We start from the raw sequence: 26115 nt of genomic DNA, 5'->3' as shown, positions 1-26115 counted from the left end.
GAGGATGTTAATCATCTTGACTTCAGAAAGGCTTTCATCACTGGCTCTATCATCATTAACCAGCTGCTGACTAGATAAGCAGATAGTGAAGCAGATTGAAAACAGGCTGCAATGCCAGGCTCAAGAGGTTATAATCAGTGGTGCAAAATCCAGCTGGAGGCCAGTCACTAATGATGCACTCTTGAGGTCAGTACTGGGGCCAATACTGTTGAAACCCCTCATTAACGATCTCAGATGATACCAGTGAACCCTCAAGTGAGGGCGAACAAGTGCACCCTCAGCAAGTTTGACTTGAAGACTGGGAAGAGTGGCTGATACACCAGATGGTTGTGCTGCCATTCAGAGGGATCTTGGCAAGCTGGATGGATCAGTTCAGAGGAATCTCATGGAATTTAACAAAGGGAAATGCCAAGTCCTGCACTTGTTGAGTAATGTCCCCACACACATTACAAGGGGCTGAGGACCAGCTGGCTGGGAAGTAGCTTTACAGGAAAGTGTCTGGGAGCCCTGGTGAACACCAGCTTCAGCATGTGCCAGCTGTGTGCTGTGTCCTTGTGGCACAGCTGGCCAACAGTATCCTGGGCAACATTAGGAGCATTGCCAGTAGGGTGTGGCAGGTGATAATTTCCCCTTACTTGGCATTAAGACACATCTGGGGTGCTAGATATTCATATCTGGATTTCCCAATATAGGAGAAATATGGTTTCGCTGGACTGAATCCAGCAAAGACAGCACAAAGATGATTATGAGACTGGAGTGTTTGTCATATAAGGAGTGGCTGAGAGCTGGAGGAGAGAAGCCTCAGGGAGATCTTATCAATGCATTGAAAGATCTAAAGTTAGGGAGAGTAAAGCAGATGAAGCGAGATTCTTCTCAATTGCATTCAGTGAACAAGAGGCAATAGACACAAAGTGGTCCATAGAATATTTTTTTTAACAAAAGAAAAAGTGTGATTTTTTTTTTTTTTTTTTTGCTATTGTGGCTATCAGAGAGATGTCCAGAGATATTGTGGAGTCTTCATCCATGGGGATATTCAAAATGCCAGCGGAACCAACCCAGGGAAAAATGCTCTAGTTGATTCTGCTCTAAGCAAGAGGGTGCACTAAATGATCTCTTCAGATCCTGTGATTCTTTGACTTATGTATTTTAATTTATTTCACAGCATCTGAATATTTCTTCCAGGTTCACTCTTTATAGAGATTTCTGAGGCTTCCAAAGTTTTGCATGCTGATGGGACTTGTGGGCCACAGGTCCCTGCTGGGTCTTTTAAATACTGCCTATGATAGGTCCAGACCAGTTTATTCTCTATGGCCAAGCTGTTTCAGTTTGAAATAAAAACAAATCTTAAGAAACTTGAGGACTTCATAGAATAAAGTGCCGCTGCTTAATAGAATATATATAAAAATAGATGGTTTAGTACTATGGGTATATTATTGCCTCCAAAAAAGAGCAAGAAGTGTAGATGCACTCATTAAAGTGACAGGACTATTTAGGTAAGCATCAATTTAAAAGATCACAAATTAGAAATCTACCCATACTTCATTACTATAACCTCTTGTTTGGTTTTTGGTTGCTTTGGTTTTGTTGGTATTTTGTAATTTTGTGATTTATTTGGCTATATTGAGAATTATGACATACAAATCAAAGAGTGATAATAGTACTGTTTAGGTATTTTGCTGAATATAGAGTGTTACGATAGTTTTCTTTTTCCTCTTTTTGACATTTAAAAATATAACTAGAGTTACTCAGGCAGCATTGTAAAGCATGTTTTCCAGAAGCTGCCATAAAGAGCTGCATTACTCCTTGACAACCTCAGGAAAGGAAAGAGAATGGGCTTTGCTTTTTCAAAGCCAGGAGCAGGTTCAGCTTGGGCAAAGCTAATGATCTCTACAATAGAAATATGTCACACACAGAGGTGATCTCTGAAGTGACCAAATCCTGAAGCCTTTATAGCTTAAAATCTACTCTGGAGTTTTACCTAGAGAGTTATTACTGGTTAGTCTGGCAGAGCACTGCAGATCTGAGTCATGAGGGATCTGTGCTGCTCTGTACTATCTTCATCTTTCCCAGTCTCCCTCGCCTGTTCAAACACATGAAGCCAGCTCACCAGCAGTACTTGTGCAGTGATGACAGCCTGATAGCAGTACCCTCATAGTCTCTCCCTGATTCACCCATGGTGTCAAGCACAGATAGAAGTCCTATAAACTCATTTATATGCACTGTCCACCCACCAACTTTATCTCAAGTTGTGTGAGTGTTGAGTCACAGACAGGTAGTTCTTGTTCAAGTCCCAGCTTCATGTAAGCTGTGGGTAATAACAAAAGCTATTTTAGTCTCACAGAAATAATGACTAAGGTACATATAATTTCCTTACAACAAAGGCCCCTTAAATCAATAGAAAAATGCAAAAAGCAAGTTCTTGTGAGGAGGACCTGCTGATTTGTTCACCCAGCAGGAGCTTTCATCCAGATAAAGAAATAACTGGTGGACCATATCAACCAGGTCACTCTTATCTGCATGCTTGCAGACCTCATCAAAAAGCTGTCTAGAGGCCTAGATGGTACATAATATATTTAGAGAAGATGCATTGGCACTGCCCAAGATCATGTTTATCCAAGTGCCCATTAATTTTATCCTGTATTGCAGTTTCTACTGCTTTGCCTGCTACTGATGTTAGGCTTGCCAGCCTTTAGTTTTTTCCATCATGTCACCTCATTTACCCTCTGGAATCTTCTTTATAGACATTGATGTCACACTGCCACTCTCCAGACCACAGGCACATGGAAAGGGTGAAGAGAAAGGTAGGTCCATTTGTAGGCTCTTTCTCAGTGCTCAACACTGCCTTAAAAAACTCATATGTCTGCAGATTTGTTACTCTGCCCAGTTTGGTTTATAGCCTTTCCCAGTTAACACACTTTCAAGAAGAGTCTCTGCTGACTTTCAAAAAGAAGGGTTCAAGTATGGGGATCATCAACTTATTCCAGTGAACATATCCAAATAGATCATTTAGCTTCTCTGGAAACATTTTGTCCTCTCCTTTTTTTTTTTTTTTTTTTTTTTTAACCCTGCATTGTCCTTTGATTTGTCAGACTCCAGTGGGCTTCTCGGTCCTGATGTACCTAAGGCAAGATTTAATATTACTCTGGATTTGTTTTGTGAGTTGCTCCTCACAGTTTTTTATTGTTCTTTCACTGTGCTTTTCATTTACATGTTGGTTTATGATCCTTTCTGTGGTTTTGCATCTGGAGAAGACTTAAACTTCTGATTTCTAATAATCTACCTGGTGGTGAGGTTATTGTGCCCACTTCCTTTTGCCAGTTCTCAAGACTTTAGTAGGTGGCACACGCTGATGCTGTGCTGTGCACCCTTCAGGGAGTTCAGCTCCACTGGTAAGAATTTTCTGTTCCTAGCTGCTACCTTTTATTTCCTCTTCACAAGCTTTCTCACTACTGTCTCTCTCCCTTTTGAAACTGGGTGCAACTGCTGTGAATGCTTGGCCTTTGTCAAGCCTCTGGGAATTCCAAATGTAAACACAGGAACAGAAACCATGAGCTGAAGATGTAGGTCAAGATCTTGCACAAAAATAAGGACCAAATGAGGGGATGCATCTATTCAGTGGCTTCCCTGTCCCTCTGCTCTGTGAAGCAATATTGATGGAGTCCAGTGTAGTCTGTGTTACATGACAATGCTGCAGTGTCCAGACAGCATGGCGGTCACATGAAGTACAGTGCTGGCTATATTTCCCACCCTCTTTGCCCATCTGATCATTCTCAGCGTGCTCTCTCTGTCCTTCTGGTCAGGCAGGCAAGTGGCAGACTCAGGACTACATACTCTTAAAGGTGACATTTTGGTGCATTGGCATCCTGTGCCACCTGCTGGGTTCCTATTTTGTTTACTTGATCTGCTTACAAAATCTCATTAATAAATTTCATTATCCCATTACCAGCAGAGGGGACTCCTACCTTTTCTGTATATTTTATAGTCTGGTACTAAAATGTGTGTAGCATGTCTTGCCTTTGTCTAAGACCAGACATTTGATTTCTCTCCACTTATTCATTAAATGTTTAGCATTGTTATAGAGGTATGTGTTGTTCTGGTGTTTGTTTACTCCTTCATTTCCCATTTGAAAAGCCTTTTGTTTTCCTATTTTTTTTTATTATTTTATTTGTTTTTATTATTTTTATTTGTATTCTTATTTTTGCTCTCTGGACTCTCCTGCACTCAGAAAGGTACAATTTCCATACTTTTGCTTATGGCATATTGAACTGTGTGTTCCTCACTCCTGCTGCTACCCAGTTTATATCTTAATCAATCACAACCTTTACACAGCAGCAGTTAAGCCCTCAGTGAGTTCACTGTCTCTGTACAGACCCTTCTTATCTCAGAAGTACTCCCAAGCTCAGATCAATCTGGAATTTTGCCCTTTAAACCATTCTCTCATCTACTTGTTGCTAGTTTGCTCCTTCCTGGTCAAACATAAGGCAGTGGGGGCATTTTAGAGATTGCTATTAGTCAGGAATGAATTCTGCCTCTAAAACATGTGAGACCCAAAACTACAGGCTCTTTCCCAGCACTTTCAGGCAATTGTTCTGCTTTGCATGTTTAAGGAAAAAAACCAAACCTAACCAAACCAAAAAACCCCAAAACAAACAAAAAAAACCCAAACAAAAAAACCACACCAACACCTTTCAAATTTAAAATTAAAAGCTCTTCTACCTGAATTAATTCTTATTTGCTTCAAAAAACATTTTCCAAATGATAACTGATTTTCTTTTAAATCTTTCCTTCAAATCATGTTTTCTGCAACAAATATAATGTGGTACAAAATACCATCTTATTTGCCAGTTCCTGCAATCCTAATTTGAGTAATGACCCCACACTGACACAGTGATAAGGAGATTGAGGAGATTGAGCATATAAACTCTGCCAGTAGACCCACTAAACCAAGGCACACTTTCTGTTGAAAATGCACATTACAGATCTCAGAGACCCTTTTTTAAAGTGCTACAGAAGAGTATCATTTACCACTTTACAACTTCAAGCAGTTTTCTTAATGCTAAAGTACTGCTTATATTATTTTGTCATTGTTCCAGAAGCACACAGAGATCCTAGCAGGCACCAAAGCCAAACTAACACCAAGAGAAAGACATTCCTTGCTATCAACACACATGCAATGTGGATGTGTCCACACTCCCTTCTTTGTCTTATTTCCCAAACTTGTTTCTGGTATTTCAGTGGGCCTGAATATGAATTCTTGAATATGCATCAGGGCAGAGCAGAAGGCAGCACTACAGAAGTTGCCACTGTCACATTTGAGTGAAAAAGGAAGTTGATATTAAAAAAAGGTCTGTAATTACTTTTATTATTTATGAAAGTTATCTACTGCATGCAGCAGAAGAAACAGAACAGTCTCTAAAATGCTAGGTATTTATTTTGAATGGTGACAAAGAGAATCAAATGTAAGAGTGCCTAGCAATAATAAACCCTTCAAGCAAAATAAAAGCCTCAAAACTTTGGAACTTATGCCAAAGAAACATACAGATATTGTAGAAGAGATGCACATAAACTTATGTGTAAGAAATACACATAAACTAAGCTGAGAGAACGATTCCATCTTAAGTTTACTGTGCAATAGAACAGTTTCATAATGTGCTGAAAGGTTAGACCACTACAACTGCAAACAGGAAATAAAGAGCAACAAGGGAGAAAAGCCATCTTCCTTTGTGTTCCCTTTTTGCTAAAAGCATAACATTCTTTGATGTTTAAAAATAAAGTCCTCAATATCCATTTTAAAAAACAAGGCAGCAAACAATGTAAGTGTCCATGAAGAAAAGACCATCCAGATGGAGTTAATGCAAAGCTTAATTAAAGCTACAGCTTAAAGACCTCTCTGGATAGAGTCTCTCTTTATCCAAATCATTTGCTTTTTAGTGACTTTTTTCATAGCCATGCATGGGGTCAACTCCATCCAACTAAACTTGTGTATCTGTCAAAAAAGAATCTTTTGGCTTTTAGCTGCATTTATGGTAAAAGTTGCAATTGTCCAACTTTCTTCTCCATTAAACTATCTTTAAACACATCCAGGACTGATATTTTAGACTACTAGTAAGCACTTTACTCAAACCAGAGCCATGTTCTAATATTAAACTTAGCAGCAGAGTCTAGGTAGCACTGAAATCTTTGTCTGCTCATCTGCTTTGTGGGTACCATCACTTTCTTGGAGAGAGTCCTCTCCATCAGGAAATAACTGCTCCTGTAACTCTTGTAAGCCTTCATGTGGCTGTTGAGTGTGGTTTGGCTGATTGTTGGTGGTGTTGTTTTTTGGGGGGGTTTGTTTGTTTGGTTTAGTTTGTTTTTTGTTTTGTTTGGGTTTTTGTTTGTTTGTTTTGTGTTTTCTTGTTTTCTCCTGCAAGGACTTAGGCATTGTAAGCACCCATGTTTCAAGGTTAAAAAGGTAATAAATAACTCCCTGGTCAGATGTCCCAGTTTCAAAGTCATTGCTGGAGGAAGCAGAGAAAAGCAGAAGTTACCATCTCCAGAACCTCTTGCTCTTCTCATGAGATGCTGTAGGCAGCAAATCCTTTTCCACCATTCCCTTTGTGCTCACTGGCACATGTGGATGCACTCAGCTTAGCCAGAAAAACTGGATTACAATGTGTTGAATGTAAAAGGAGGAAGGTTGCTCATGCAAAGTACCTATTTCATGTGGTGAGCAGAACAGAGATGGAGTGGAGATTTATGGAGAGACAGGTGTTGACACTTTCTACAGGCATTGCTATTGTAAAAAACATACGGGCATAAAGGCAAAAAAAAATATCCTTTGATAAGCAACAAAGACTTCTGCTAGAAATACAAGGCTCTTAGTCATTATTTTGACACCTTGAAAGGCTTTTTGTTTGGAAAGGCAAAGTAGTCTTCTTGGAAGCAAAAGGCTGCTGTGCATGAGCTCTGTGGTTGGGCCCTCCTGTATCTGAAATTCTGTATTTGTTTATCTCTACAGGCATGGTTGAAATTTGCTCAGCCATTAGCTCTGCTTTGAAGTGAGCTGTCAGTATTCATGGGCACATATAATGCTTGTGACTTGCAATACAGAAACTGCTCACTGATTATGCTGAGTGATGGTTGCTGTGCAGCTCACATTAAATGCAGAAGTCTCAGCAATAAAAGATAAATCCTATAAGAAGTAGGCTTCGGCATTGTTACAACTTTGATAAGCTTTAATACAAATCCACTTTTTCAATAAGAGAAAACTATATTAGAGTTCCATAGGTTATCATTGACATATACCAAACCTCATTTTTTTCTGCACATTCTTTTGAAAATTTTGGTTGGTAGTGGGCTCACCAGGACTGTACATTTTGTATATTGATGTATAATATAATTGAAGTATAGGACATGTACATGGACCTAAAACTGAAACTAAGAGGCACCAATGCAAGCTGCAATTTTTCCTATTCTTGGGCATTCTTTAATTTTTGAGCCAGGTTTGAGTCTATATTATTAAAGATTATATTTTATAAACAGATGAACAAAAAAGGAGTTGGAATCAGAAGTGTGTATCTGAAAGCATATGTTACATATGTTAAGATACCTTAGGGAACCTCTCCTCTATTAATACACATATTTGCTGATACATGTGTGCTAAGTAGGACGCTGGTAATTTCCGAATTGCTGGTATGTGTTCAGTAAATATGCACTGTATGCTATTAGTTTCAAAGTGAAACTTCACTACTAAGCATTCCCAAACTGGGACAGTCAGCACCTTTGTAATAACACACATTTGGAAAGATTGATGGGAACTCAGGCTTCACACCTGCTTCTTGTTTTATTTAAAGAGAGACATACCATTCCACCACATATTTAATTTTAGTTTCAATAGCTTTACTTTCAATAGCTTTTGCATCAGGCTTAACAGTGGGGAATTTCTGCTTCCCATTCTCTGTGTGGAGACTTTAAAGCTTTGCTCTTCCTGAAAATGAATTATTTCTGGTAACACAGATTTAATTTTGCTACATCTACAGACTCCTCTCTTCTGGGACCTGACTTCATATTTTTCAAATAGCTCCTGCCTTGGCAGCCATGTGCAGTTTCCAGCAAAAGAGAACATTTGTTAACTTGCAGGTGTTGTGTTTGTTCACTGCATTTCCATTCAATTCCCAGCCTGGCACACCCTCAGCTCCTGTGTCCCCAGGAGTACGCATTCCTACATGATGGGCACACTGGAAGCATATAAAACAGACTGCACATTGCATTTCCCATCTTTATTTAATTTTAGTATTTCTTTCCATGAACAATGGCTCTTCCAAGTCTAATCAAAATGGATTTTCACAGGAAAAAAAAAAAAAGTTTTTTTTCTTGTGACTTCGCAAATAGCTTTTTTTTAAACAGGTGGAGCTTGAGGTATACAGCCTGTCCAGGCAAGCATTGAATCCGACAGCACGTAGCTATAAACCTGATTTCAATTCACATCGTTTCTATCAGTTTTCCCTTTTTTCTGTTTTCCTCCTCCAAGCCAGCTGGTTCTCGCCATGTACGTGTTTTTACTTTTGGTTTCTGCAACTTCCTGTTGCCCCCCGCGAAATTTTCTCAGCAACGCTTCCTTGGCACTGCGCGGAGCCATCCCCTCCTCGCCCATCCGCAGCGAGGACGCGCAGACCGTTGCGCTTTTAGCAGCCGCTGCCTCGGGGATGGTCCGTGGCCCCGCCGCCAGCGGGGATCGAGCACCGCAGCAGTGATGTGTATTATTTATACCATTTCGAATATTTTACTTCCGTGTGTTTGTTAAGTTTAGATTGGTCTATTCACCTTTTGCCTTTTCTTCACTTCTAGCAGTTTAGCAGTTAGGCGTCCCCTTTTTTCCCCAAGTGAGCTTCTAAGTTTTTTTGGTGGTTTTTTTTTTTTTTTAAGTTTTAACTTTTCTGACCGTGCGACAATTCGATCTACTTTTCCAGTGTTTCTTCGGGTTTTCCACATTTTTTTTTTAAATTCCTTTCATTTTTCCCGTTTACTTTTCCTTTTTTTTCTCTTCCTCCCCGCCTTTCCCCTTCACCTTCACCCTCACGCTCCCGCTCGCGGCTCCCCAGCCGCGCTCCGGCCGGGCCGGGCCCGCCTCGCCCCGCCTCGCCCCAACCTCGGGGGCCGCTTTCCTCCTGGCAACAAGTGACGCGCGCGGGGCGGCCAACGGGCGGCCAACGGGGCGGCGCGGGGCAGGCGAGCCCGGCAGCACGGCCGCTCCGCGCAGCCCGCTCGCCGCGGGGACCATGGCGAGCTCCGGGCGCTGCGTGCGCGGCTTCGCCCTCGCCTGGCTCCTGGTGTGCTGCGGGGCCCGCCGCGACCCCGCCGGTAAGCCGGGCGGAGGGGGAGGCGGGGCGCGGGAGCGCTGCGGGCGCGGAGGGTCCTTGAGCGCCCCGACGGGCGGCTGGGCGGGTCAGGGGCGGTGTGACGGGCCTTCCGCCCCGGCGGTCCTTCGGGCGCTGCGCTCGGTGGCAAAGTCCAACTGCGTGGAAACAACCTGGGAAACTTAGAAGGAGAAGCGAAGAAGGCAGGAAAAAGCCCCGGACCTCCCTCTCGGACCGTGCGCATGGCCTGGGGCGTCGCGAAAGCCGCCGCCGGCCGCGCTGCCACGTTCCCGGTGCCCGCGGAGCCGGGGCCGGGCCGCGGCCGCTGGCCTGACAGCTCGGCGGCGGGGATCGCCGGGCCCGGGCAGCTCCCGGCAGCCAGACGGAGAAGGGGGCTGGCCGTACCCGACGGGAAGCAGGTGGAAAAGTTTCACGTTGAGCAAATTCTTGTGAGCCACGGCCGCTAGCCTAGTCTGAGCTCCCGGGAAACAGGCTGAGCTCTTCGCTAAGTTGCGCCTCACATATTTTTTATATCCTGTGATAGTAACAGGCTCAGGTTGGTAGCTGAAGATGTCACTAAAACTTCATGGCCAGAGCATTGAACTGGAGTAATCATTAAGAAATTGCTGCCAGACAGATTTGGTGAGAAAACATCAGCAGTTTTTCCCAGGGAAATTTTTTTAAAAAGTGATTTTCCACTTGGCATCAGCATGAGGGTTGTGGAGGAAGAAGTGAAAGAAGATGTGAGAAGGGGCTAAAAAGTTGTTGCAAGAAATAAAGAAGAGGAAGAAAGCCATGAGGGAAGAATAAAAAGCAAAAGCAGATATAGGCCTGGAAAAACACAGAGTTAAAGGATAACATAAAAGCAGACTTGGCTGTTAAAGTGTCTTAGTAGGATGAAAGGGACAGTTGGTTGAAGTTGGTGTGCTACTTTAAAAAATTTACTGTAGTAGGTGGGTGATTACAGATTTCTTCTTTATAGCGTGATCAGCTAGGCACTATTTAAATACTGTTTGGCATTTACACAGTGGAAAATTTATGGGTAAACTGGGAAGTAGTGGTAAAATTCACTGCTTTAACATCACTGAATATTTTCCTTCCCATTCAGCCAAACCTATTAGTAAGTCATGACAGAAAAACGCAGTAGGAATGTGATTGATGGTGCATTACTATTAAATACAAAATACTGCTCAGCAAATTCCTTATTTAAGCAGCAGAATAAATAGCCTTGTGGGTCTGAGACAGCCATGGTCCATTTCAGCCTGATTAGTGAAAGTTCTGCACTGTGGAGCCATCTTTATTGTGGCATAGAAATAGTTTTAGGGCATTTTTTTCATGGTTTGCTTAAACCTACTGCAGCTTGTAAGAAGTGTTCTTTTACTGAGAGAGACGTGTTAGCTTTCATTAGTAGGGTGATTCATGTAGTTTTTAGATGATATACTGTGTTCTATCAACTTTAATTTTTCTCTTTAGTCACAAACTATGGCAGAACTGAAAATGAAACTCATCACAACTGAAAATGAAACTAGGGTCCCTATATAATTTTAAAAATTATACTCCTAATCTGTTGTGTGCTGTCTTTCATGGGATACTCATTCTAAAACTTTCTCCTCAAAGTAGTGCTAGTTAACTTAGTAATATGGCAGCTGCACCCACAAACTGGTTCAAAATGTAAACCTCACATGCTGTGTATCATATATTAAAAAAGTACTTAGTAAGTACTTATTAATTATATTTTATGGTGTCTGTTTTGTGTGTTTGTGTTTGCAGATAGGCATGAAGACAAGATTCTTTACACAGTAAGCTGGCAAATTGATGCAATCAGTATATGTTAAATGTAGAGGAAGAATTCTTATCACTAGAATTGGACCTAGAAGTCTCATTTTGTCTCTCCTCATTTTATAAAGACTTGTAAAGAGCTCTTTTTTCACAGAAGTTAAGACTCACTAAAGAGCAGGAAAATGCACTGAATGTGGCCTCTACAAAAGAGGTGGTTTTACATATGAGCAGCAGTTGTGGTGCTTACCTGAAAGCATTTCTCAGAATGTGATTACCATTTTAAAAATAAGCTTCCTGAGAAAAGTATACCAAATCATAGCCATATGTTTGTTCTTATACAGGCAATGATGCTTTTACCATTCGCCATGACAAACAGAACAAGTGCATACAAGTTAAAAATTCGCTGATAGTCATAGATGACTGCAGGGACACGAGTGAAGCTTTATGGAAATGGGTATCCCAGAATCGCCTCTTTCACTTGGGGTCCAAGCAATGCCTGGGTCTTGATATATTCACCAAATCAGTGTCTCGCCTGAAAATGGTTGATTGTAACTCAGAATTAATGCTGTGGTGGCGATGTGCTGATGCTTCCATCGTTGGTGCATCTCAGTACAAAGTAACTATCAAGAATAACTATGTGACTGCAAGCATAAATGCAACTGACCAGTGGAAAAGCAACGATTCCTCCAGTGACATCTGTCGGTATCCCTACCATGGTAAGTTGGCACTTGGAAGATTTTTTTTTATTTTTTAAGGGCTTTTTGAGTATGTCTTTGACAATAAAATTAGTTATGTGAAAAGATTGATCAGTAAGGCAATAGAATGTTGTGCTGCAGAGAGAAACTTTAAAGGTTCTTAATAAGAAATAACAGCAACTGCAGAAGTTGTGTTACTGAATGGCTTTCTTAGCAGATTTAATTCCCCCCTGCACCATATTTAATTATGAAATACCAACCATCTTCTATCAGAACTGACACTGCCTTCCTCACCATAATGAGAAATTTTCTGTTAGCAGGGTTTGAGGATGTTTTCTTTACAGGTAGGCTATACAGTCAAATTCAGAGCATGCTGCCAGCTCACAGCCTTCTGGACTGTGAGCTTTGGTATGGTAGTGTGTGCACTTGCCATGGAAGCCAGTCTTGTCTGAAATCTCATGCTTGCTGGAAGAAGTGGTGAAAATGGATGTGTTGATTGTTAAGAATCCTTGTTCTGTAGGACTCTGCAAAACACCTGGATTTCAATAGGATAATTAACTATCTGTAACTTACCAGGATAGGGGAGACAAGTTTCTGCTGTTTCTCAGAAGAAAAAGTACAGAAAAATATTTCTCAATGTATTTTTTTTCAGCTCTGGCATTGTTGTATATTATCTGTAACAAGAAGACCACAAGTGTCATTTGCATGCATTTAGGTTAACTAAATGTACAGGCAGTAACACTGATTTGCTGTACTTTTCATGTCTAAGCAAGGGGGATGTATTTACTTGATTTACTTCTTTTTCTTTTTTTTTTTTTCCCTTCAGAAGTTTATACCAAAGATGGCAACTCTTACGGGAAACCCTGCGAGTTCCCTTTTCTGTATAACAAGGTGTGGCATCATGACTGCATTCAGGACGAAACTCACACGGGTGGGAAATGGTGCGCCACTTCTGAAGATTATTCTCGCGATGGAAAATGGGGAATCTGCTTACAGCCAGGCACGTTGGGTTTCTAAATAGGCATCCTAAAAGCATTCTGTCACTTCTCTGATGTACAGCTCCATCTCTGTGTGTCTTTTAAACTGTTTAAAAGCTTTTCTGTTGCAGCATTGGCTTAAACTGCAAGTATTAGTGATGACCAATATAAAAATCAATAGACCCTCAGCATTATATTCAAAATTTTTTCTTTTGAAACTTTCAGAATGTTTCTGTATAGTTTTAGTTACAAGTACTTTCTGCTTCTTTTAAACAGAGGATGGTTGTCATGATATCTGGGAACATAATCCAGGGTCTGAAAATTGCTACCAGTTTAATACACAGTCTGCTCTTTCTTGGAAGGAATCTTACATTTCATGTAAAAGGCAAGGAGGAGATTTGCTTAGCATCCAAAATGTATCTGAATTAAATTACATACAAGGTAGGTGTAATTATTCACATATGAATACTGGGAAGTTTGTATAAATTAGAGGCAGCACTTTAGTTTCTGTCCTAAATCTCTGGGTCAAAAATTGATTGTACTTTAAATATTTTGGCTTTCACTTGTGTAGCAAAACTAAGGTGCTAATCTCATTTTAGGGAGTTATTTAAATTTATCTGTATGATTATATATATGTATATATATAATATATTTATTTATATATTGCAGTTAAATGTTGTTTATATTGTTAGTGAGGAATATCCCCAAAATCTTATATACAGGCCAGAGTAGTAGTTGGTGTTTTAGCAACATGTTACTCTCTTACTATGAAATTGTCCTTCCTGATGTTCAGTCTTGACCTGGAGAAATTATCCAAGTGCCTTTGGGACTATAAAACCAAAGGAGAAACTTCTGAAGACACTGGGAGGGAAGGCTTCATTTTTAAGATTAATTTCTCCTCGGTTCAAGAAAGTTTGCATGTCCAATTATAGTCGCAATCTTTCTTTACTGAAATGCATGCCATTTCAGAATGCCTTTTCAATTTAAAGGAGACCAATGAAGGATGAGCATTTTATACTAATTGTTTTCTTTAAAAAAAAAAATCTCTAGGCAAGGATGACATTGCTGAGATCTTCTGGATTGGCTTAAATCAATTGGATGTTTCTGGTGGGTGGCAGTGGTCAGATCACAAACCTTTGAATTTTCTCAACTGGCATCCAGGTACTGTTTTTTCTGGTGATATTGACAATATTCTCAACAGTAAATAGTATTACTTTTTTTCCATCTTATTCCACTTTCAGAGACATCTTTTCCTCCTAGCCAGCGTTTCTATTTAGTTTCTTTTATCATTTTATGTTTACAGCTGATTAGGTTAATAAATCTCTAAAAAGGTAAAACTTAAACAGCATTTTTGAAGTTCATTTTAGTGAAGTATACACAGCTTTCCTAGATGCTACATTTCTCCTCCCACTGACAGAATGACACTGATTTCCCTCAAATATTCTGATTGTGTTTGCACAAGGACTGATGTTACTTAGAGGCTTAACTTGGGTTTTTAAACTTCAAGGTTGCCTAAATTTGTTTCAAGGTGAAGATGAAAGAAGTATAAAACCCTTGAAAAACCTTTTTAATTACTCCAAAGATGCTGGTAAGATGAGTGAGGCTATTTGGAATTTCCAGGATGAATTTGTAATGTTCTCACAAATATTTTATGAATCTATATGTATATGAGAATCCCAGAGTAATAGTCATCAGGAATATTGAAGCTAATGCTGTTCTATCATTCAAGCTGAATTTGAGCTTTTGTAAGTGGAATTCTCTTTTTTCTTTTAGTTTCTAGAATAGTGCTGCAACTGGAATTCTGTGAAAAGTTGAGAAACAGTTTCTGTTACTTCTTTGATAACTTTGCTAAGAAATTTCTGTGGGATTTTCCAAATGCGCTCTATCTTGTGGAAAGGTTAAGAACTTTGCTGCTTGTACTATTGACTGCATCTTCTTCTAGAGCTGTGACCACTCTCTAAGACTGTAAAGCAGAGCTAGAGGCCAGACTATCCTGAGATAGTCTGCAGTCATGGCAGACATATTCATGTCTACTCCTCTTGTTAAAGTACTTACTGGTGCCTTACAGGAATTTTGATACCTGCAAGTTGAGCCCATTACTTTTCCTTTCTCTTTACCCATCTGAAAAGACCCTGTCCTTGTCCTGCTGTTCTCTTTCATGGAGAACTGAGATTTACCCTGAGCCTTTTTATTGTGAGCCTGAACTAAGCCAGTACAAGGGGAGCTGAGGTGCTCTGTGTAGGTCACAGCTTGGGTTTGCATTGAGGCTCAAAGAAAAAGAAAGTCAAAAAGTTCCATTGGAAAGGGGCTCCAAGGGAAGTTGAAGACAGCAAAAAAGAGTTACTCTCTGTGCTTTTTCAAATCTGGGGCCTTGTCTAAGATTTCTGTTACAGTAAAGGTTATGGTTAGCATTGAAGAACTGTGTTTGGAGTGAGGGTGGAATGGGACTGCCAAAGGAAACTGAGGGCTGTGAAAATGGCTCTCCCTGAGATATTTTTAGTCTGGGAAAGTGCTCAGCCAGGGTTTTTTTTATTGTAAATAGAACATTCCTCCTGGTTCTATGATTAAACATTGGAAAAGAAGTCAAGATTCCTAGATTCTGAAACTTTCTCTCAGAAAAAACATTCTGTGGGACCTGTGCTGGGACAGCTGCTCTCAGCTGATGCAAATTATGTTCTTCAAATACAGGGGGCTGTACTATCCAAAGAGTATTATTCCTGTATTGAAAACCAGTAGTTACTGCCTTACTGTGTGATAACATGTGCTGTGATGTTTTTATTCATTCCTGTCTATAGATATGCAGAGTTTATCTCCACTGGATGGGAAGAGTTGTGTGGTGATGAATGCTACTTCAGGTCAGTGGCAGAGTTACCACTGTGGGACCGAGCTTCCATATGCTTGCAAGAAGTCACTCAATGCAGTTTCAGGCGGTCCAGGTAGGAGAGTTTGCATTTTTGCGCTTTGTATGTTAATACAAGTATAATGTTCACTTATGGAGTCATTCTTCTCCCTCCCAAGGCTTTTCAGGCATCTCTGCCAAAACATTTTCACAACAGCTTTGGTTTTTTAGCAGAGCAGAAGTAAACTCTGTTTCTTCAGTGTCAAGATGATGCATCACAAACAGTTTTCATTTTTTGCAGCTTTTTCATTCACACATAAAGCATTTTACAGCAGTCCTGCCCTTTTCATCGCATTTTTCCTCCATGGCTTGTGCCTACTTTCCATGTATTACTGGCAGTCTGGAACTGGCAGTTGCACTCCAAACACTTTCACCTTTGCTTTAAGCCTATTTCTCTCACTGTTGATGTGTGTTGACATAAAATGGGACTTACCTGGGTCTTGGATCAAACTGTTGAATTCAAATAGAACTAGTCAGGTAATCTTACTGTCCTCTGAAACCAGGCCAAGGACTGAAAATCAGAGTGCAAGAGTTGGTAGTTTGCTCAAGTGTGTAATCTTTACTGGACCCATAACAGCTCTTATAAGACAGCAATTCCTTTATCCCTACCTAAACATACACAGAGGCCCTTCAGTGTTTACAGTGACAATGGCCATGCTTTTGGCCATTTATGTACACCTGAATGTCCCACCCTTCCCATACCCATGACCTCTTCTATATATGCTTTGGCCTTACCCAATTCCCAGCAAAAACTTTTATTAAAAGGTAATTGTCCTTGAATGACAGGGAGGTCTGGAGGAGAAAGAGTGTGGTGTCTCTGGCTAAGGCATGTTCTCTCCAGCTTCCTCTGGAGAGGTGTGTGCATTTGAAGAAGAAATAGTAATCAGTTTAAATTTAACTGAACTGGTTTAGATTTCCCAGTGCTACTCTGAAAGCTAGTTGTCAGTTATCAATTTTTGTCTGATTCTCTGGCTCCTCAGTGGGGTATGTAGAGTTATTACCAGTGTTTATATAGTGTTTTATTCATTTAAAAAACAAAATTCCTGTTGTTGGAGTATTTTATAGTGTGTTTTGAACCAGAAAGGCTATTATTATATACCTTTTCAGCATCCATTAAAACTTGTTAGAAATCTTGAATGTCTTGAGAAGAAAAAAATATTTAAAACTAGGCATTTGTTGAGTTGCATGTTTCTTTCATGCAATGAATCAATTTGATTTGTCTTCAGTTGCTTTTGAAATATTCTTACAATTACTTTGGAATCTTTCACGAAGACCAGCTTAATGTAATGCAGTCCTGCCTTTTGCTTTCACTCTCACTAACTTCTTCTGCCTACTTCATGGCCCCAAAATATTACGAGTTCTCCTAATGCTGCATTGAAGTCTATTTGCTTGACTAAGCTGTGACCCTTTCTTACATGAGCCCTGAAGGGATGTGAACACGTTCTGATTGCTGCCTTCTGGCTATTTTCAAGGTGCTGCTGGCTTTAAAGCCAACCCCTTGCACTGTTCATTTCTCTTCATTATTAGAGTTTTGGAGACACGTGGATACTCGCTGTGATCCGGGCTGGCTTCCCCACGATGGCTTTTGCTACATGCTGATAAACACCCAGGCACCTTGGAGTTCAGCAGATGAGTTGTGCAAAGCAAATAAGAGTGACCTCATCAGCATTCACTCATTAGCAGATGTTGAACTGGTTGTTACAAAGCTTCATAATGGTGAGTTGGGGTAGTTGTAAAGGTCAAGCACCAAGTGCTGCACACTATAAATTAAAAACTGCTTTCCATGTTCTAGCATACGGTTGTCATGACCTCTAGCTTTTAAGTGTTAAGCTTGTACTCAGGCTAGTGTTGAATGTTGTTGTGCAGATCTAAGCCTCCTGTGTTAGGATTTGTTCTGGTTCAGTCTATTAATTAATTTATTTCCTGGGCTAATCTACTGTTAGTTTTGTAATTCTTTATTCTTAATTTGCTTGTTCAAAGAGAATAGTAGATAGCTGGGTAATTTTTTTTTACTGCTGAGTCGCTGAACTAATAAATAGTATAGCTAGTGTTTGATGTATACACTCTAAATTTGGTTGAGCATTTTTTTGCTTATGTATTTGTTACTTCTGTTTGTTTGTGGTTGGGTTTTTTCCCTGTTTCTTCCTTCTCTGTTAAGCTTACTCATAGTCATGTGAGTACAAGTTAAGAAACAAGATAACAAACGTATGGTCTTTTCTCACTGTAAGAAAAATAATGCCACTATATTGCTGCACAGTATTTTTCACTTCTGTGCAATATGATAAAAATTTTAATTTTGCTGATAACACATTGCTTTCCTGTTAGTTTGAATATTATATTGAAATGAAAATGTCCTAATTTTAAATTACAGATGCTGAAGAGGAAATGTGGATGGGTCTCAGGAGTGACGATGTGCCAGCCTTGTTCAAGTGGTCAGATCATTCACCTGTGGTTTTTACCTACTGGGATCAGAATGAACCAAAAGTTCCCTTTAACAGCACTCCTAACTGTGTGTCATATTCGGGCAAGGTAGGAATACAGTGTGGAGTTTGGTTGTTGGTTTGTATTTTTTCATCATATTAGAGGCAGCATTGGTGTGTGTGTGAAAGTCAAGGAGGGGGACAAAGCAGATAGCTGATCTTATTTTTGCAATAATCTTTAAAATACATTTTTCTACAAGCAAATTTATTAAAATGATTTAGCTAGAACTTAGTGGCTGTGTACTGCAAAGAATGGAAGAAATTACTCCCAACTCTGAGACTACCACATTGTTGGCCAGACAGTTGGCCTTGTCACTCTGTATTTTAGGTTACTGCATGTCTCTGGCAGAAAGGTAGGAAGGAAGGGATATCTTCAGGGTTCAGTCATCTCCCACAACAATTTGGGTCTGTGGATGGAATGTTCTAAAATGGGTATTGGTGAAGGAAGGAGGTCACTAAGAGTGGGAAGCAGGCTGTGTGCAGCATCCTGCAGATTCATTAGAAAAGTGGAGCACACGCCAGCAGCCTGGCACTGGAGCTTGTGCTCAGCTCCTCTGAGCTCCTTCCACATTAAGCTGAGCACACCTCCTGCACCCATTCCCTTCCTGATCTCAGAGAGTTGGCACCACCCTGGCCTTTTCTTTCCTTTCTGGAAAAGGCCAGATCCAGAATCCTCCCATCCCCATGTGTGTCAGCTTTCTCTCTTTCTTCCAAACATGTAACTGTGCATATAATCCAGGACATCCAACCCAATATCTATACTAGAGGCATTTTGGCTTTCTTGGCAATGGAAACAGCCTGTGCAAACACAGAAATTCAAAGACTGTTAGAATTTAAAATACTTCTTTTTCCTGCCATTCTTACAGCTGGGACAATGGAGGGTCAAATCCTGTGAAGAAAAATTGAAATATGTTTGCAAGAAAAAAGGAGAGATTTTGAATGAAACAAAATCAGATGAAAACTGTTCATTGGAAGAGGTAATAGGAAGCCTCTATTTCTGTTATTGTCATGTGGCTCAGAAACCTGCTTGCAATCACTTACTTCCTCTACTTCCATTTCTTTTTCATCCGTTCAGTAAAGTCTGTGAAACTTTTTATCTGAAAAAGGACATTTATATAGCATAAACCCAATTTCACATTCTCCTGAGCAGGCGCAGGGTGTAGTATTAGTATCTCTGTTGATGTAAGTATTATGAGCCTGGACCCAGGAAAGGTTGTGTTTTATTTGTTTATTTAAAACAAATTGATTTTATTAGAAATGTTATTGATAAAACCATTTGTTCTGTTGTTTTTGCTCAAATTATCTTTTAAAATTTAGGATAAGCCATTTGCAACATAAAGATATGCAGAGATTGTTAACTGGCTCTGGATTGTTGCACTTAACCAGCTCTCATTTTTGTTCTATGACTTGAATAAAAGTGGGGGCTGTTTGTTTAAGCTGTAAGATGTACTGTAAAAAAACAAAGCTTTTGTCTTTTGAGCTAGCCTGGGATGGTATTGCTAGCTACTTCAGAGTTACTTGGTTCAGTTTTGTGTGGCATATTGCTTGCAACAGGAAAGACGTTTACCCCTTATCTTTCTTTCTATGTGACCTTTTTACTCTGTCTTTTCAGAGACCTCCAGCATGTAGAGTTACAGCTTTCTGTGCTGTTCAGACACCAGTGACACTGCTAGGCTAGAAAAGAGTTAATATATTAATGTTTCTTGAAATTTCAGTGTAAATATGGGGAGAAATGTTTGAATAATAGAGAAGTTTAGTAAGATCACACATTTTCAGTATCAAGTATTTTTTTCAGGAGTAATGAAACACTGGTGTATGCCTTCCTAGTATTCTTGTGTTTGGATCCTGGCGTTGGTGGAACAGCATGAAAACTCCTATTGTTTTGAATAGGACTGGGCTGTTGTCCTTGTGTTTCTGTCTGTAAATGGAATAGTGGTCAGAAGACTCTGCCCTGGCAAGCTAAAACAGTGGTGTATTTTATTCCTGTGGCTGCATTATATTTTACAACTGTGAATCTGAGAGTTGATGATAGTGGACCTTGTGTGTGACACAGTGCATTTCTTTCTTGTATATGCTGTGCCAGCTTGTGGGCACCAGGCAGTGTTGGCCATGATTTATTTTCTCCTGTAGGTAATGCCTAAATTAAGTTGTTTTGTATAAATGTGGTTTTTGTTCGCTAACCAGGGATGGGAGAGACATGGAAACTACTATTACAGGATTGATAAAATGGAAGTTTCATTTGGAGCCCAGTGCAATCTTACAGTGATGAACAGGTAAAGCATATTTGTAATTTGTGAGCAGGTTTAACATCACAATCCTGGAGATAAAATCAGAGATTAAAACTGTTGTGTGATAACTAATGGGTTATAAATAAAAAGTAGAGAGAGAATTGCTTTTGCCAAGAACGAGAAATGTGTGACTATGGTAAACTTACAATGTGAAACCTTCGTGGAAGTATGAGAATTCCCAGCCTGCTGACCCCATTTGAATATGGGACTGCCTGGATGACTGCTTGAATTGACTCATGTAATATCTCTGGTTTTTAAATTATCTCACAAGTTTGGTATCTTTCAAATATTGACACGATTAATCTGTGAATTTTCAGATTTGAACAAGAATTTATTAACAATCTAATTAGAAAGCACACGAAAGTTGAAGAAAAGTACTTCTGGACTGGTTTGCAGGATATTAGCCAGTCAGGAATATATTCCTGGGGTGCAGTGAATGGGGAAGCACCTGAAGCTGTGACATACACTAACTGGAATTCCATGCAACCAGGTAAATTTGAAAACGAAAAACATATAAAAATACTGTCCTTTTACATTGAGCAAGCACTGGAGTGCCATGTTACAGAACTCCAAGCATGCAATAAAGTAGTAATTCACAATTATGTGAGGGCTTTTTTGGAAACCAGCCAATGGTTTTAAATGTGGTTTTGGTGGCTTTAATTTTAGAGTTTTCAGGAGGATGTGTGGCCATGTCCAGTGGAAAGTCTCTTGGAAAGTGGGAAACTAAGGATTGTAAAACCACTAAAGCATTTTCTGTCTGCAAAAAATATATTGGGAAGCCCAAGGAGCCAGAAGTGCTCCCGAAGCCAACTGATCCCTGTCCTCCTGGGTGGCATAATGGATCTGGCCTTGCCTGCTACAAGGTAAAATGTTATTCCTGTTCAATGTTAATTGCTCATTACTGTCTTGGAGGAAGTGAGTGATCAGCCATTTTGTGGGCATAGCTGCTCTTGAGGGCATTTTAAAGGTGCTCCTCACCAGGAGAGGGAATTGGTGTTAATTCAGATTTGCTGCCTGTAGATACTGTCCTGCATCATCTTCTGCCATTCCTGGAGGTGCATTGTGCCTCTTTCTGGGGGCAGCTGTCTGGGGCTGCAGCACTGGCCCTGTACTGCTGTCTCAGGAGCCTGATGCTGTTGGAGGGTGCCCTCCCTGCTGCCCTCAGGCATGCACAGACACGTGAATAGGGAAGGAAAGCATCACCTTCCCTTGCCCTTTTTCCTCTCTGTACTCTAAGAGTACAGATAGAGAAGTAGGATTTTCTCTGGTTTGAATGTGGATATATAAAAACATTCAGCCTCAGTTGTATTTTACTGTTTTGAAGTAAACAGTGAAAGCAAGCAGCTGTGCTGTTTAGCTGGAATGGCTTAAACAAAATTTTTCTTAGAAATGCAGATTTTTTTCCCTCCTATTAAAAATTAAATCAGGTTAAAACTGAGGCTGTTCATTGGACTCATTATTTTTTGACTCAGTGTCTGCAATGAACTGTTTCTTGTAAACAGCTCATGTAGCAGAGTGGGGAAACCTAGCTTGAATAACAAGGGTGTAGGCAAGCATCCCAAAGGGATAGGTCTGTGCTGCTGTGCAGCATAGCTGTCCCATAGCTGATGGACATGACAGCTGGCCCTGGCAGATTCTCCACAACTGCTGTTGACCAAATGCAGCGTGTCCGTGCAGAGAGATGCAGCTGATGGGAATTGTCTTGGACTAAAACCAAGGGGATCAAGTGGATGTGTTAGCTGAGGTATACGAGCCAAACTTGCACCTCAGGTGCCTACAGGTTTCCAAGGGGGTGCCAAAGAACTTTATTCATGCACAACACTTAAGTGAGCCTGGTTTAAGTGAACATTAGGCTTTATAGTTCACCATAAATTTAAAAGAGCCAACATCCCTTAAAACTTATAACTTGACTTGCAGTTATGGAATGAGCTGGCTGGTGGTTTCTAAAATCTTTCTGGTAAAGGAAAACAGAGAAAGTCTGTCATGTGGAATATGTTGTGTTTGAAATAAATTTTGTCAGCTAAACTTCCGAGTCTGGCTGTTGTCAAGCAAACTGAAAGAAAAATGGTTAAAAAGTCAAGTTCTTTCCCTATAGAAATACCAGTTATTAAATCTCAGGTGGCCATATTTTAGTAGAACAGGAGCGTTTTAAAAATACTGCCCCGTGTGTCATTTTCTGCTCTGATGTTTGGCTGTTGTGAAGTTCTTCCACAGTGAAAGAGTGCTGCGAACCAGGACTTGGGAAGAGGCAGAAAGGTTCTGTGAAGCCCTTGGAGGCCATCTGCCCAGTTTTAGCCACTCAGAAGAAATCAAGTCACTTCATTCTATCCTGAGAAAAATGATCAGGTAACAAAATAGCCATGTTCTAAAACTTTGATTCTGCAGTGGATCGCAAATGCTGCTGCTGACCGCAAATGGCAAATATGAGATAGTGTGTGGCACCTGTGCTTCCCAGAGAACAGTTAGATGTGGCATTTGAACTGCCTTGCTGGAAAATGTCACAGGAGTACATCTTGGGCAAATATTTCACATTGCTAAAGGCAGCACAGGAAGAGAAGCTTATGTAATGGAAGATACTCAAAACTCAAATCTAGGTCTGTTGTTACAATAAATTATTCCCTCTCTGTGTTGAATTTTGGCACACTAGATGGTAAATGTACTTACTCTTTACTGGTACATTGTTTAGAGAGGAGTTATTATTTCAGTTTTTCAGATATGTCTCATTTTTATTCATGAAATGCTTCCTGACTAAACTGGGTGCTAGCTTTGGAAAATGTGAATAATGTAGTGTCCAGCAATCTGGTTGGCACATATCCTATTTGGCATAGCTGCACTAACACTATATGGGCATTAGATGGGTGTGCTGAGTGTTCTGGTATCAACAGATTAAATGCTAAATAATTTATGAGTTTAAAGCTTTATTTTTAATGAAATGAACTGTCACTGAAAAGCTTTATTAGGCACCGGTGTGATGTCAGATCCTTGTGTAATATGTTTTTTTTGATTGACAGTCTGTTTTTTAAGAACTTTTGCCTGCTTAAATTCAAATGCTGCCAGTTATGTGATGTAATTTTTTTTCATCAACAAACTAAATCAGGATTATTGCAGAAGCTGACAGCATACAACGCTGTGATTAAATTTTTAAACCTGATGACTGAAGAGGTGCCTTCTTGAGAAACCAGTGAACTTTTTTTAGAAATGCACAAGTCATGAAAATTACTCAGTGTTTATGTTACTAAGAGACAAAACCAAACTTGTATGCTCTGTATATAGGTAGTTTAGCTTGTATAAAAGCCACTTGTGATTCCTTTGCTAAACTGGCTGAAGTCCCATAATAAAAATCAGTGCACAAATTATTTCTAGCTGCAGACCTTATTAGATGGTTTTGCAATTACAAATTTTGTTTTAGTGCACCTAATCTACGATGAAATGTGAATAGAGAAGTAACATTTTATTTTCTTACAAGTACTTGGAGCTGCTTTTCAGCTTGGAGACTGAGGTATTAATTATGTTTTCTATTAGGAGTTTAAAGGTGGAGACTTCTGTCTTTCCAGGAAGTCAGTTGACACACAATGCTCCTGCATAGTTCAGAAATTTCAAACTTAGACTGAAAGATGATAAGTCCCAGTATTTCAATATTACTCCAGGAGAACTTAAAATGAGGGTCCATATATAGAGCCTGGTAGAAATTGACTCTGCAGTCAGTGCTGGAGCAGCTGCTCATATCATATATAACTGAAAACACAGTATTTTCATCTGGGCTAACCCCTTTCTCAGCACTTCAGAACATTCTGAACTGAAATACTACATAGTTGATATTGCCTGAGGTATTTTAAATAATGTTTGTTTAGATAACATGAAGAATTGTTGAAGATAGTTATGCTTTTAAATTACTCTGAGGTGTTGATTACATACATATTTTGGAGGTCAGATGTCAAGGGTAGTTAATCTTAAAATCAAGCTCATTTGAAACAGCAAACCATGTGAATTATTTCGCCAAGAACAAATACTTTAGCTAACTGGGAGAAATCATGCTAAGGTGATACTAGATATGATTAGCTGCTGGAGTGTGCTGGCATGCACTTTGTTCGTATTCTCTGTATTTACTCAGTGCAAACTCCAACCTAAAGCATTCATTCAGTGCATTCATTTTAGCTTGGGGAAGGAGCCACACCTCAACTCTCTTGGTTTCAGGTTTTTTCCCCTTGCACAGTTCTCTGGTGACTCATTGAGAATTGCTTGTTTTTAAATGCTAGCAAGAGTCATTTTGGTTCACCAGGAAAAGGGCAGCTTGCCTAGTCCATTCTGTTCTTTACTCAGATTCCACCTTAGAGTCAAATAAGAGCCAGAATTGCTCCAGCCAAGTCAGGCTATTGCCATTGAAAAGGAATAGAATTTGCCTGCCAGCCTTCCCTGTGTAGAAGAAATAGGAGATAACCTCTTTTGGCTTTAAAGGGCGTGATACAGGCACAACAGATCCGTTCAGCTACTTCCATTCTTTTCAGACTGTATATATAAGCATTCTGCATCTTCTAGCTGGCAGCAATGCTGGACACAGGAGGAGAAATAGCTTGGCCTGGTTAGAAATAACATTTCAGCGAGGATGCCTTACTGGAAAGAAATGTAGGTTGCCTTTTATACGAACAGCTCTGCTGCTGTAATTGTTTTGAGTCTAGAAAGCCTCACAAACGCTTGAGTTTGAAAGAACATAATCACCTTAACAGAATGGCCAAAACAGCAATAAAGGTGAGATGCAAACTGTAGTAAGTGTGTTAATTCAGCTTCTCTTTTCTTCCACTCAAGGGCAGGTGATTAGCAGGAAACGATTTAGCTAGTGCAGCAGCCTGTTACAGCAGGGAGGACAAGGTGGCCCAATGGGCTTCATGCAGAGTTTTAGGCCAGCACTGCCTAAGATTAAATAATGCCTTAAATTGCACCTTTAAGGAGGTGGCCCAGATGTATACTTTGCCTCTTGTCAAGAACTAGGTTGAACTAAAAGATCTAAAAGCTGCACTTAGGCTCTTAATCTTGTGTTGGAGCTGTTATAAAGGATAGAGAAAATTATTTTCTATTTTGGCAGTTAGAATTTGATCAGAAAAATTACAGGTTAATAGTCCCTTCGCAATCTGAGCTGTATTTATTAGCTCCTGTAGTATTTGACTTTTAAGAATGTTTAGCTCTGTGTAAAAGAGAAACCAGCAGTATTCTGCAGGGATTGCTAGAGATTTCAGTGTCAGTGTGGAGTCCATTGTAAAGCACAAATTGCATGTATTTTTTAAAACTCAGGATACTTTAGGTTTTTAGAGACAGTTCTGGGCACGTAGCTCAAAGAATACCCTGTCACTGATACATCCATTTTGGTATCAGTCCACAGGATGAATTTTAATGCTTTGCAATGAGGAGACAGATACTTGAAGCACTAGGAATTCCTTGCTGCAAGCTTAATTGCTATAGAGAGTCTTAATTTATCTTTGTCTTAAATGGTTGGTGGAATTCTTTCCTGTGATGAGATGACAGTATAATTTCAGAAGGTTATCAGAAGGCTTTACTGAAGCTTAAAAGTACTGTCAAGTGTAGTGTAGCAGTTACTAAATTACTCATGGTCATGTCTGAACAATTCCAAAAGAAGCAAAAGAGGTACGTTAATGTGTAGCCTGAA

General features: G+C 40.0%; 1 protein-coding gene across 2 annotated transcripts in view; it reads left to right on the top strand.

Moving 5' to 3' along the window:
• Positions 1-9158: 9158 nt before the first annotated feature.
• Positions 9159-26115, top strand: part of LY75 (lymphocyte antigen 75) — a 43028-nt gene continuing 26071 nt past the window's right edge. Inside the window, exons 1-13 of one of the 2 annotated variants that reach the window (XM_030278345.4) lie at positions 9159-9342; positions 11459-11833; positions 12639-12812; positions 13066-13230; positions 13840-13950; positions 15585-15725; positions 17216-17404; positions 18060-18217; positions 19035-19145; positions 20353-20441; positions 20774-20946; positions 21123-21319; positions 22660-22802. In XM_030278345.4, the coding sequence (XP_030134205.4) occupies positions 9261-9342; positions 11459-11833; positions 12639-12812; positions 13066-13230; positions 13840-13950; positions 15585-15725; positions 17216-17404; positions 18060-18217; positions 19035-19145; positions 20353-20441; positions 20774-20946; positions 21123-21319; positions 22660-22802 (2108 nt within the window). In that variant the 5' untranslated portion in view covers positions 9159-9260. The remainder of the gene's footprint in view (positions 9343-11458; positions 11834-12638; positions 12813-13065; positions 13231-13839; positions 13951-15584; positions 15726-17215; positions 17405-18059; positions 18218-19034; positions 19146-20352; positions 20442-20773; positions 20947-21122; positions 21320-22659; positions 22803-26115) is intronic. The other variant, XM_030278346.4, reaches the window with a different exon arrangement.

Source organism: Taeniopygia guttata, chromosome 7, assembly GCF_048771995.1.
Source record: "Taeniopygia guttata chromosome 7, bTaeGut7.mat, whole genome shotgun sequence".
Taxonomy (NCBI): Eukaryota; Metazoa; Chordata; class Aves; order Passeriformes; family Estrildidae; genus Taeniopygia; species Taeniopygia guttata.
Note: the sequence above shows the minus strand (reverse complement) of the source record. Positions and strands in the feature narration are given on the sequence as shown.